Source organism: Saccoglossus kowalevskii, chromosome 5, assembly GCF_978046115.1.
Source record: "Saccoglossus kowalevskii chromosome 5, keSacKowa6.1, whole genome shotgun sequence".
NCBI classification, from domain to species: domain Eukaryota; kingdom Metazoa; phylum Hemichordata; class Enteropneusta; family Harrimaniidae; genus Saccoglossus; species Saccoglossus kowalevskii.
Genome location: NC_140645.1, coordinates 38,137,771 through 38,151,816, shown reverse-complemented (window position 1 = coordinate 38,151,816; position 14,046 = coordinate 38,137,771). Strand labels below are relative to the sequence as shown.

Below are 14,046 nucleotides of genomic sequence, written 5' to 3'. Positions count from 1 at the left end.
AAATTTGGGATATTTCTCGTGTTGTAGCCACGCCCACCTATCGTGAAACGGTCGACTGTTTCCGGATTTCCGACTCTCGCCGAAAGTGCGCCACCAAATGACAAAATGTAATAACACTGGTCGTTCAGTATACTTTTAAACGATATACATTTTTTGGTCGGCGTTTTTTTCTTTTTTTTGTCTATTTCATTTTTTTTGAGAGAGAGAGTTTTTAGATGTTGTGTTGTGGGCAGTTGCAGTGATACGTATAGCCATAGTGTATGTATTCACAAGTTTCTAATCGATCCAAAGGTGCGACATCACTTAACCTTTAATAGATTCATTCAACTGTCCTCGTCCATAAAAAAAACGACTAGGTTTAAAGAGAAACGCTGACAACCTAAACCTGGCGCAACACTTTTGAAAGAAATAGATTCCAGACCAGCCCATGATCACCGAGGCGATTGTCAGAAGAGAGAGAGACGTCCGGCAAGTGTTTCAAATCAGTTGACTTTTTTTGCGATCCTGATTATCATTTTATAGAGACCATTTAGTCCCTGTTAAGTAAAATATTTATGTATCAATTGATAATTTTAGGCGTGAAAATAACAGCCATTTCACAGGCATTTCAAAGTTAGAATAATTATGATGAATGAAGTGAGAGCAAGTGACAGATGCAGTCAAAATTAGAAATGAGTGCAGCTAACTGATGTTAGTCTATTATTTAAGTCATATTTTAGTCTGAGTTAGCATTGGGGTACATGGTAGGCTGTTCTTTACAAATTATGAATTTGGACATAAAATATATTCATTTGAATTCATTCCGCATAGTGGTGTTTCAATTTTAAAAGCAGATGCTTGTCTAAAAGTGGCATTGCTGATTAGCAAATTTGATCACTAGCATGCAGCATTGGTATGCTAAAGTTACATGTACATGCAGCGGTAGCATTCATGGTTTGGGATTTCATAGAATAAGAATTATTCACTAGTGAGACAATAAAAGTGGCAGCTGTGCAACCCTCTTTCAGATTTACTTGCTAGAAAAATATTTACATAATTGTCTCAGTCATATTTACAGCAATTCTCTTAGCACTTGACAATTAAAAAAAATGTTACTTCTTATTAACATTAGTAGTAGTAGTAGTAGTACATGCATTTCTATACAGTGAGAACATTTAGCCATTCATGAAGCAATCACTTTAGATAAAATGTATATCATAAATACATGTACCCTGAGAGTTTGAAAATGGTGCACTTCCGATCTATGGGAGACACCATTGTTTTGTTTTTCACAAATTATCCAAAGCGACCAGCTCATTCATGGCAATACAACTTCAGAAATGTTCTTTAATGATACGGCAATTGTTTTCTGACAATGGACTGACCATAGTTTAACTAAATGAATGATTGGGGTCATTCTGATGCCAAGTCATGCATAGTGCCATTTTCAATCCACATGAATTAATAACTCCTGCGCCCAGTTCACATAGGTCACCATTGTATGGTTATATGAATTTTTTTGTAAATCTATAATCTTCTGTTCTCACACGCCAGACATTGCCTAATACTGTGGAATACTTTATTTTCGCTGGAATTAATTTTCGCTGATTTTTGATGAGTTTAATGTGAAATATAGAAAAAAAAGTATATTCGCTGGATTTTATTTTCACGGAATCATCCCTTCAGCGAAAATAGCGAAAATAAATTCCAAGCGAAAATAAAATATTCTACAGTATTACCATTTATAGCCTAATAGAAATATGTTATGATGAACACATTCTATACTATTCTCTATTCTTCTACTGCATTAAATTTTAAATTCCGTGCTTATATTCATAGATATTTATATCAGAGGCTTCCAGGGTGAAATTATGTCACCGCTGATATATAATTATTATTTTCAAGGTTTCAAACCCCAAACCATGGCAAACCTTAAAGAGGCACTTCCAGTTAAGCCTAATCTCACAACAAATTTACTTTCTGGATTAAAATTACAATGGATAACAAAAGATAGATTAACTTTGTAAACAACATAAACAATAGTGTCCCATGATTCTTTGGTGCAATCCCTGGGATTGAGCGGTTCTCCTTTAACTAAACCCTTTTACTCTTTTAATTTCATTTTAGTTTTTTTCATTGCTATACCTTTATTGTATTTTATAATCAAAGTCCCATAGAGGATGCAATAACAATAAACATTATTATTATTATTACATACCCCTAACTTACCCCAACCTGAACACTAATTTTTCACCCAAAACTGAATAATCCTGAAGTATTGCACTCTTGACTAGGGTAATTACAAATGGTGTATGACAGGACTATTACATACACATTTACTACTGTACACCAATGAATTATTAGTTATAAGGGTGTATTAATTCAGTGTTGTCATATAGAAATGATAACTTATTACTTTAATGATACAATTCGACTGTCGACCATCGATGTATATACACATTTACACATCAGATACAGGTGAACGAGTACATGTACTATAAATAGATATAATTAAGTGAACGGAGACGCACGAATGCCCGTTTGATTACCACTTCCGTAATAATAATCTATCTGAAATTACCTATCTTAAACATCCGTGGACACAACATTTCGTTAAACTATATAGTCCTATTAGATGAATCATTAGGGCGCACTGATTTAATTGTGTCAAAGTTGACACGAATGCAACAATCGTTGGCAAGAGACGAACGATGACCTCACACGCACAATAGTAGTGACAGACTCTGGGTGGAAGAACAAGTTTCTGAACAAATGTCAGTAGATTTGTCAGGTTACACTAGATTTACACCGAAGCATGACTTGATTTAATATGACTTTGGTGTCACACAAATGTGTATCAATGTGATGACTAAAATAAAAAAATTATGTGTATTTTTGCTTACCACACTGTATCTTCTATGTCGGCCATCTTGAATCAGTGACGTTGGATTAGTCGCAAAAGAGTGACTACGTCGTAAAATGGATTTTTTAGTTTTGCGGCAATTTACAGTAACAAACAACCGACAAACGTACACGGGGGTCAAAGTTTTGTATGTTCACAACAAACACCATATCCCGTTACGTCTTCTCTTCCATAGCTCGCAATGATATCGACTTGTGTTTGAAGAACTACATAGAATATGTCTCGCCGTGCAAGCGTTCCATCCAAAGGTGAAAAGGTCACCGATTCCCTGCTCAAAGAACGAGTCCGTGAGGTGAGACGTATTCTTGAACAAGAGTAAACTCTGACAGTTATAAACAATTGTATTTATAACACAGTCGTAACTCAACTGTTAAACGTTATTGACAATAAACATGTTTCACAGATAAAGCAAACAATCGCTTGCGTTAACGTAGATTTCATCGATGGATGGTGATTGATATTTTATTAACATTTGTTGTGACAGGGGTTTCAGAGTTAACAGTTAACAGGGTTGGTGTACAAAGTTGAGTTAATATAACACTTTATCAGTTTTAGATAATGTTGCCATTGTTTCAAATTGTATCTCGCAAACTATTCTAATTCTATTGTTACCTGAGTGGTGTCTGGGTATGTTGCAAAGTCCCTCGGTAATTGCCTACCAGGTGCGGGAGTTGGGTGTATGCACAGTAAAAAAAAGTAAGCTCGCTCTAATATCAATTAGATCTGACAATGATGTGACAACACCATTTCGAGATTGGTCAATATTAAGAATTCATAACACTCATACTCCCCCATAAGAGGAGAGAAATAAGTATAAAATAGAAGTACCAGTTTTGGGTCTGTGGTTAATGACGGCCAAGTGAATTTCTAATTTTGTTATAATTTCATTTGATGAATTGATAGTAAGTTACTAAGTATTCTCAATTTAGATTTTAGCCGTGATTCTTGAAGTTATGCCTGTGGTGGCAACATTTAGTTTTCAACAATAGGATTTTAAAATGAACGGTGAAAATTATAATCTATTTTCATTTTTGAACATTTAATTTTATTGAATCACTTAGGGGGCCTTCACAGTTAGGTTTGCGTACTTTTAGTTGACAGGGAGCCCAACAATAAATGACAACAAATTAGAGACAAGCCAGTCAGGTCTGTTGTCATGCGGCTGTGGGAATTCGAAGACCCACAACTACTGTTCTAATAAAAAACACCCACTTTGTAATATTCATATAGTTCAACATATTGTCATGCATACTGTAAAATGACTAATTTTCACTGGGTTTAAATTTCGCTGATTTACCATTTCAGGCATATTCAGTGGGTTTTAAATTTACGGTTTTATCATTTAGATAATGTGTTCTATGGTAAATTTTACGTATTCAATGGGTTTTAATTTAGCGCATTTTCCAGTCAGCGAATTAAGCAAAATTAAAAGCCAGTGAATACTTAACCTCTTTACAGTACAGTATAAATGTACATTACATTACATTATATTGTAGAATTGAAGTGGTACTAACTGATACATGACCTTGTTACCAGACAAAGTATTGAGCTGCACCACAGTTAACAAAAGATATCAGCCTGAACACTTCATTTAAAAATGTGAATATGGATGGACATTGCACGATTCAACTCCAGCCCTAAAATCACTCATTCAACACTTTCAAGCACTGAAGTGACGATTTCAAAAAGGGGATAACACTTTTGAATAATAACTAACGAATGACTGGTTGATTCTCTGCACGAGAATGACAACATTGTTTGTACTTTGTTGTTTCTTTTGATGTCAAGTTATGTAAAACTCTCAGCACATTGCCTCACAATATAAAACGGACCAGAAAATAACTCAAAAGTCCCCCAATAATATTCCAACTTGTATTTTCTGAAAATACAACTGAATTTTGTTACAATGAAAAATATCACAGTTCTATAGTGTGCATTGCAGGTCATCATGTAAACGAAGCATGAAATAATAACTTACTAGAAACATTGTTGATTCCACTAGCCCATTATCTATCATTATTCTCATTCGGTCCATGGCCACCGACTCAATGTGCAAATAACTTCAAATTGAAAATAATTGAAATGAAATTACACAAAAAATAGATTCTAGAAAATATTAGAAATTCACTTGGCTGTCATTAGCCACAGACTCTTCAACAATATACAAGTCACACAACACTGACACGACAATAATTTCAACAACTACTTTATTACTGGTAAAACAATGTGGTTATAAGATTACTAAACTTACTAAACACCTATTTTCAAACAACTTGATGTCCCTAAATTGTGCACATACTCAATTTGTAATTTTGTATATGATATTATCCATGGTAATCTTCCACACACTCTGCAAACATACAACTTTAAGTACATTCAGCACTGTCACAATACCAGACAAAGGCACCGATGTGACTGACTTGTTCCAAAAATGAATAGAACTATAGGCCAATTTTCAATCTCGTATTTAAGAACTAAATTATGGAACAGTCTGCCTGGCACATTAAGATCACAACCAAAGCATATATTCAAACAAAAACTGAAGGATTTACTATTGGCGAGATACACCACATAACTTTATATTGCTGTTTTATTATATTCTTCGCTTTTGTAAAAACAGTATTTCATGAAGTACTATATGGCTGCATTTTTTTCTATTTACTTATCCAGTTTAGCGCCAAATATTTAAATTATTGTATATTTATTTATGTTTAAAGGAATTTGACAAGATTAGCTTCCTAAAGCTATTTCAAATTCCTTTTACCTGTAAATATATTTATTTTATTTCAGAATTGTATTTTTCTCAAATAATATGGGTAATAAACCATCATATCATATCATATATCATATCATATCATATCATATCATATCATATCATATCATATCATATCATATCATATCATATATCATATCATATCATATATCATATCATATCATATCATATCATTTAACATATGTATATTTATACGTAGCGTCACACAGTAATAATAAACAGTAATGAAATAAGCAAGAATAATGGATTACAATAATATTTGGTTATTAAATATTAATTGTCCAGATGATATCATATGAAACTTGTATGAACAAACTCATGTGCTGGTTAATTTTTTCACTTATGAAGGTCAAGTGAATATACAAAGTTGTCCACAGAATATATTCTTTCACAAACCAGTGAATTTAAAAACTTCATGATATGATTATTTCTCAGCTTGAAAGTGAAGTATCCTCATTGAAGAGAAGATTAGATGAGTTAAGAAAAGCTAAGAACACCACTATATTGAAAAAAGAAAAGCAGTATGTGTCAGTTGGAGAACCAAGCATTTCAAAGTAAGACTATAAACTGAAAAAATCTGTGTTTCCAGTAACAGGCTAGCTACTATACACTGTTTCACTGCTGGAAATTTTTTTTGTAGACAAAATTTTGCAAAATGTTTACAGCTACAAAACTTCATGATTTTCATTGCCTTTTAAAATTTGTGAACTTTTTACAGTAAATATTGTGGTAGACAGATTTTTTTCTACTCATTATTTCCTTGACATTAAAACACAGTGAATATGCTAAAAACATAAAAATAGTGAAATTAAATGCCTGTGAAAATAAATAGTTTTACAGTAGTCCCTATTTAGATGTAGTCTAAAATTGGAAACTTATAATTTCACCTCTGTGTGTCCTTCCATCTGTGCATCTGTTTGCATCTGTATCTCAGATAAGCCTAAGCCAATGTCATTCAAACCTCACACACATTATATTATACATACATGTACATATGTATATGCAGTTGTGTTTTTGATCCAATTCAAGATGGGAAATTTCATCATAATTTCTGCCATTCAGAAACTGGATCTTAGTCATGCATGGATATATTTTATTTCTAACTGGTATTAAACACGAAGAGTCATTGATGCACATCATTTTTTTGACAGATTTGATTCAAAATGGCTGACTGATGGCCATCAAGTTCAAACTTTACACATACATCTGTTTCAAAATCTGATTCAAGATGACTGATCACCATTTTCGTGTTACAAATGCATTATGAATGTCATCACACAAATCACACAAACAAACTGGCTCCACTTTGTACAATGTCTGTCACATAAGTGTAAATAAGTATTGTCATTGACTTACGGTAATTTTTTAAAATACATTTTAATATGCAAATTTAGTTATCATTACAATGAGAGTTTTCACTTGTGACCACTGATTTATGTAGAGTTCCTAAATTGTTATAGGATAATTAGATATTCTGATAGGTACAGATTCTATAGGAAAAACTGTGATAACAACATAATGAACATTGAGGGCGCTGTTTGGAGGAGTTAAATCATTCAGTGACTGAAAGTCCCATTGGAAGTCTCTTGATGTCATTAAATTTGGTTTCGATGATCTACAAAAATATGACCCATTATCCAAAATATCACCCAGGGTGTTGTTTCAGATAAATACAGTTTATTTTAGTTTGTACAGGTATCTTTCACCCTGTTTCTGAAGCGGTTAAACATTTTTGTAATTTACTGATAAAAGCAGCATAGCATTAACCACCTACTGTTTTATCCTCAGTAGAAGCTCAATACAATATGTATATTGTATTGAGTCCGAAAGACTGAGAGATACACACATACTCTCTATGTCTGAATTACCTGTTCTTGTTTTTTTTGGTCATTCCAGTAGAATGATTTGAAAAAGTTTGACTCTTTGCAGATCAACTACTGATAACGGAAAAGTTAGTGATTTACAAAAACAGATTGAACAACTGAAAATAAAACACAGCAAAGAACTGCAAGATGAAAAAGTGAAGGTAAATTTTAAATTGTGTAATAAAAGTACATTACATAAACATAGATTGCACTTCAATTTTGATAATAATGTAATTTATACAGTAACATTTATTTTATTGGAAAAAACACTAAAAAAAAACAAAGAAGAGACTGTATGCAAGTCTAGATCATTAGCAGCCTGTGTTTGCTATAAGGATACAGAGGAGAAATATTCAACTTCTGTATACAGGAAAACAAAGACTGTGGACATGCCTCTGTCATTGACCAGATGACAAAAAAATGTGAAGTCTTAGAAAAGGAAAAACAGGAAGCGTTATACTTGAATGATATCATGGGTAAAGAAAACCAAGAACTGAGTGAGAAATATCAGCAATTACTGACAGAACTGAGTATAAAGGAAGCAGAATGGTGTGAAAAAGAGGAACAGCTTAATATAAAAGTATGTAGGGCAGCAAAATCATGCAATTATAAAATACCATTTTATATAATAAACATGTCTATATTCAAGGAAGTTTTTGATTTAATACATACTTTACATTTATTTGTTTGTTTGTTCATTCATTCATTCATTCATTCATTCATTCATTCATTCAACTTTGACACAATGGGTTACATAGATGACCAGCACCTATTAAATAGTGATCCTCCACAATTACACATAAAAAATAAAAATTTCAAATTACCAGTATCAACAAATTGTTTTTTGTGGTTTTACAGACCCATGTACAGAAATCTGTTTAAAAAAAATTATTGTGATACAAATTAGTTGTGATTTACTTAAGTATCAATTCTTCATTTCCGCTTGGAATTTATTTTCGCTGAAAGGATGCTTTAGTGAAAATAGATTCCAGCGAATATACCTTTTTCCTATATTTTACATTCAACTCATCAAAAATCAGTGAAAATCAATTGCATACAAAACACCCAAGTATTTTCAGTGAAAATTAATTCCAGCTAAAATAAAGTATTTCACAGTATATGATTTAGTACTTGCATGGATTGTTTCAAGATATGGATATTTATTCCATAAATAAAATGTTTTGGTTTTGAATACTGACAGCTTTAAATCACCGCTCCATGTCATGGTTGATAAAATGAATACAACACAGAATTTTGAAAATCATTTACACAAAAATGAAATACTCATTACATTAGGAGTGTGTTACTATATATGCTGATGATGATGATGGAGGATTCTATATAATGTGTATTGTGTTATATACTAGAAATTGATTGCATTATTTTGCTTATAGTTATTCATATCATCTTTTTCAGCTCAAGTTACAATGGGGAGAGAAGTACAGAGAATGGATGCAACAAACTGAACAGAAAATTGCAGATTTACAGAAAGTCAATCAGTTTTTGTAAGTATATGTTTTCAGGGATGTTTTTAGCAAACCTTGTTGAATTTCTAATCAATCACACATTTGTATTTAATGGCATTTTATAATTTCAAGCCAAGTCTGAACAGTGTGTTGCTGATGAATCAGATCTTTGAGTGTAGCCACATTGGTGCAGTGAAACCGAGAGAGTTCATCATCTTTGCACTTCTAATAGCTCAAATACAGTACAAATCTTTTTGTTTGAACATTTTGGAGTAGCATCGGGGTTCACCACAATACTGTAAAAGCGTTATATTATTCACTGGGTTTTAATTTTGCTTATTTCGCTTATTTGGAAAAACCCAGTGAATATGTAAAATTGAGCATAGAACACATTATCTAAATGATAAAACCATGAATTTATAACCCCTTGAATATGCCTGAAATGGTAAATCAGCGAAATTTAAACCCAGTGAAAATTAGTAATTTAACAGTAGTTGAAGAGTTTGTCAATAAATTAGCCTGGGTACCAGAGTATCTTTGGTTTTCTACTCTCTATAGAAATCAGGAATTTCTTCTAATATTTTGCCTCTATGGTCAGTAGGATATTCATCTCTTGCAATGATACCCTGTACTATTATTATACTGTGTATCAATTATTTTAAAATAGAAACACAATTTTGGACATTTGTGATAAGCTCTATGTGTAAGCTTTAAGTTTTTATATTTTCAACTGCAGAGAGTTTAAATGTAGCAAAAGACTAATACACCTTTAATTTAAATTTAAAACAAAGCAATCAAATTAACAATTAATGATATTTGAGAACAAAATAATAGATAATGTTACTTTCAACACTGAAAAATATGGATGTTTTTTTTTTTTCAGGAGAACTCAGCTGCAGACCCAGGCACCTAAAGACGATGATCCTTTCTCATAGAGAAATGAAAGGATGGAGCATTATCATTTGTTTCCATGGTGACCTCTTCCCAGCATGCATTTTTCTATATGCACCAGTGTAAACTGTCATTTTTAAACCGTGTTATATAAGTGATTACCAATATAGTAGTGCAGGTACTTGAGGTTCAGGTGATTAGGAACAACAGGTGCTATCTTATGTCAAACATTTTTATTATATTTATTTATTTAAATATCACTCACATATTTTCTGTCGATGGTTTCCACAAGCTAAAACATAGTATACAATTAACAAACTACATTACCATATGAAAGCACTTGACTGTATTTAACCTGAATCTCTCAAAGATATTATCAAGTATACAGATTAATAATTTAGAATTACTCTTCACAAAGGTATCGGTAATTTTGCCGTTGCGTCTAAAGAACCGAAATGGATTATCCAATGCTTCAAAATTTCTTCTAATTTCATAATATTTCTTACACAAAAGTGAAGCCGCATCGTGTTCATTCCATTTTACCATACAGTTTTTTTTTTTTTATATAGTTGCTCATGAAAGCCAGAAAAAAATGTATGGTTACCAAGCACCCATAAAAATGACCATTTTTGGGCCATTTCCCATTAGTTTCTATGGTGAAAAATTAACACATAGAAAAATAATTACCGGTATATGTAGTTATAAGATTGGGTCTTTATGCTTGTATCAACTTATGGTCGGCAAGAAAAGATGGTATGTGCAAGACAATGTTTTCACTATGACTGCCAACTAACAACTGGTTTATTCACTAAGAAATCTATAATTAAATTACATTATTATACATCTGTCACCATAACGCCACAAGTTACAGCGTGCCATAATTTAGCGGTATTTCACGGGGTATTTTCATCCTACCATATAAGGAAATGCGAATTCCAAATATGGAATCATTACACACATAAGCGTCCTCTAATAATAAAAACAAACATGGCTGCCACCAGAGTTTAACCGGACTCCACACAAAGAAGTTTGCTGATTCTGTTCTTAAATTTAAGCTTTCAGCATCCCATGATGTATCCTTGGAAGGAAAAGATGTATAATAATAAGGTTATTACGAGGATACCTCAAAGTATACACTAAGACTGTACACAGACCCATTGACCTCTGCTGTGCATCAGTACTCCCGCTGTACTGTCCTCGTACATACTTTGAGCTATCCTCGTAATAACCTCATAGTATATGATACAGGAGGAGGGGTTAACTAAAGCTATTTGTAAATAAACAATAAGTGATAAAACAATAATGGCTATCTATAGCTAAAAAGTAATCTAAGCAATAATTGTCAATAAACTTATTCGATATAGAAATAATTCAAGGATTACCTAATGTAATAGCGACAACATATAAACGTATGAATAATTAAGTTTCAAAACATTAAATCTTGAGTACAAATTAAGCGACTCAATCGTCACACATTCCATTATCTTGAAAAGTGTCATGAATCTTTAACTTTGCAATAGTGGCAGCTGTGAATAATGAAAATATTTTCTATTTTGACCATAGAAAAAAAACTCTTATTTTTGTAAGCACATGTGCTACCGGTACTAAAAAAATAAATGTTTTTTTTTCAGTGGATGGTGATGTGTTGATAAAACCGAAAGAAAATAGTTTTCATAGATAGAAATTGCTTTTATAAACATGATGATTACAATGATTTTACGAAAAATCCTACTTGAAATAAAGTGTTTTGAATTATCTAAATTGAATTATTAAACCTTTTCATTTGATTGTACATTTCCAAATGTCAATAACGCATATGGTAGAAACGTTTTTAGAAAAACAATGACAAACTGCATAACGTTTTTTACCAGTCACATTTCATGCATAAATGTGCTGGAACTACTCAGTAAAGTGGATCTTCATGGATGAAAGTTGTCACCCAGTGGGAAATCAGGTTCTCTCTTTCACTTCTAAGAGTTTTCTATTCAATATAAAACCAGTAATTGTATAAAATACTCCATGCAAGTATTTCAAATGTAGTCCAATCTGAGTAAAATCTAATGTATTGTACCGCATGTATTTTTTATTATTTTGTAATTTTTTGTCGATTTTTTATTTATTATATGCATCTTGTTTTTTGAACTTTTTATGATTACCAAAAACTTTAAAAAAACTACCAGTACAGTTATTAAATAGTATATTAAAATAGAATGAAATATGTATGAAAAAACAATAATTGAATACATATTTAAAAGAAAACTACTAGGATCTGATAATAATCAAATTGTATTTAGACTTGAAATAAATTTGTCTATAGAGTGCAAGTTCTGCAAGATTAATTTTACACTTAATATATGATACAACCAATCAGTGAATACAAAATATGTACATGTAAATTTGTAAACAGAAACACAGTATATTTTTATATAATGCCAACAAAAAGATTTATTTCTTGAAAGTATGCATGTCAGTTTGAAAGGTACATGTCACATTTTTTCTGTGATTTTTTCTAAAGTATTAAAATGATAGCCAGTCTTAATACACAAATCTGGTACATTTGTTGGCAATGTACATGTATGTATGTATGCATTATAGTATGTGTATTCCATATATTATGGCAGTTTAGTGTGTTAAAGCCGTGTAATAATTTTTATATCTTTGTACAATTCCCAGTAATTGATCCTTGGAAGCAGATTGAACTTGACATGGCTCAGTATGTACAGAGAGTGGAACATATATTGAATGAGTGTATGCTGCACTTCTTTTCCCTCATTGTTTCTTTCACATCTCTGTTCTAAGTTTACTTTTAATCAGTCTTCAGAGGTCAAACTCTAGTGACTTCAGACTATGTTATGTGATTCTTTCTATGTGAATATTTGTATTGACATCTGAACACTTAATTGATTTTTGTATATTTTGATTTTACTTAATTTAAAAAATAATTCTTACAAAGATGTATTTGTATCATTGTACATATACCAGAAATAAATGAGAAATGTTTTTATGATTAATTATAATAACACAAGATTTGAGTTGTTTTTTTCAAAAACTACCGGTACTGTAAATTCAAGACAAAACTTTCATCACAATTTATGTACCAAAATTATAAGAACCTTGAGTGATATTAGTCATTATGAATTTATTGGTTTCAATATGGCAACTATTTCCTTACCCAAATTGTACTGCTCCCTGGCTGTGTCACAGTGTAAGGCCTGCTTATTGCTATTAAGAGGGGCATCCACAGAACTCACACTGGGCAGGGGGTTCTTTCACTGCTAGTATGGGGTAGACAAGACAATAGCACTGGAAATGAAATACACATAAACAAAAATATCAAGTTAAAGCGCCTGGCTTTAATACTTCTCAAAATAATTACAAGATCATGTATCAGTCTAGCATATTTATAAATGGCCCAGATTCAGGGACACCACCTGGGTTTTCACATGAGCCAATCAGAATGTGGTCTTGCCAGCAGCTGTCTGATGTAGGCAACTCAGTAGATTCTTTGATTATGTAAATCTGAAGCACACCTGGTAGATCCCAATCATCCTTCTAGAGTTGTAACAAGTATGACCTGTCAATCACCTTTATGACAGTTATCACAATGCACACTGTTTCTTCCCATGATTCCATGCACACTTATTTGCAGGGTTTGTGGTAATATGACAAAAACATAAAATAAAGGATGCTGACACTATGCAATAGGGAAACCAAACAAATTAACATTAAAAAATTGCATTATTGACTACGTAGTAGTAATATTTAGTATAGTGATACAGATCTAAGTCTAACGTATTACATAAATTGAAAGTACAAAATCTCTAGCCGAACACTCATTTGTACTCTACCACAGGTAGTTGTGATCATTTCCAGAGAATGCTTTACGCAGGTACTATTTTCAGCCTATGACCACAGGGAGCACGTCGAGGTCACGACTCGGTTAGCTATGCTCAACTGGTTTGTAACCAGTCTTGTGATTGGTTGTTGACAAATTTTGAACAGGCCACGCCTCCAACTGTGCCGTGCGTTCCGGCAAACCGTTAATTAGTCGTAAATGGAGTCAATTTGTGTAGTTTTCTTGATTTATTCTGCAGATATCGGTAAAATATAGGCAGGGCTTTGGCGAAGTTTGAAAGAGCAACTAATTTT

The 14,046-nt window shown here is 32.3% G+C and overlaps 2 protein-coding genes across 2 annotated transcripts in view; one reads left to right on the top strand and one right to left on the bottom strand.

Annotated features, from left to right (window-relative positions):
- Window positions 1-3,022, bottom strand: part of LOC100375955 (TBC1 domain family member 23-like) — a 35,121-nt gene extending 32,099 nt beyond the window's left edge. Inside the window, exon 1 of the mRNA XM_085499397.1 lies at window positions 2,883-3,022. Within this exon, the coding sequence (XP_085355523.1) occupies window positions 2,883-2,908 (26 nt within the window). The 5' untranslated portion in view covers window positions 2,909-3,022. The remainder of the gene's footprint in view (window positions 1-2,882) is intronic.
- An 85-nt stretch (window positions 3,023-3,107) lies between these two features.
- LOC102802814 (uncharacterized) lies at window positions 3,108-12,922 on the top strand. The gene is made up of 6 exons (XM_006813796.3): window positions 3,108-3,194; window positions 6,111-6,229; window positions 7,605-7,701; window positions 7,911-8,120; window positions 8,957-9,045; window positions 9,890-12,922. Exons 1-6 carry the CDS (start codon window positions 3,120-3,122, stop codon window positions 9,939-9,941), a joined length of 642 nt encoding a protein of 213 aa, XP_006813859.1. The 5' UTR covers window positions 3,108-3,119; the 3' UTR covers window positions 9,942-12,922.
- Window positions 12,923-14,046: the final 1,124 nt, after the last annotated feature.

Coding starts and splice junctions, on each gene's coding strand:
- LOC102802814 (XM_006813796.3), top strand. CDS start 3,120: ATGTCTCGCCGTGCAAGCGTTCCATCCAAAGGTGAAAAGGTCACCGAT. Junction 7,702..7,910: donor TGCAAGATGAAAAAGTGAAG/GTAAATTTTAAA, acceptor TTCTGTATACAG/GAAAACAAAGACTGTGGACA. Junction 8,121..8,956: donor AGGAACAGCTTAATATAAAA/GTATGTAGGGCA, acceptor CATCTTTTTCAG/CTCAAGTTACAATGGGGAGA.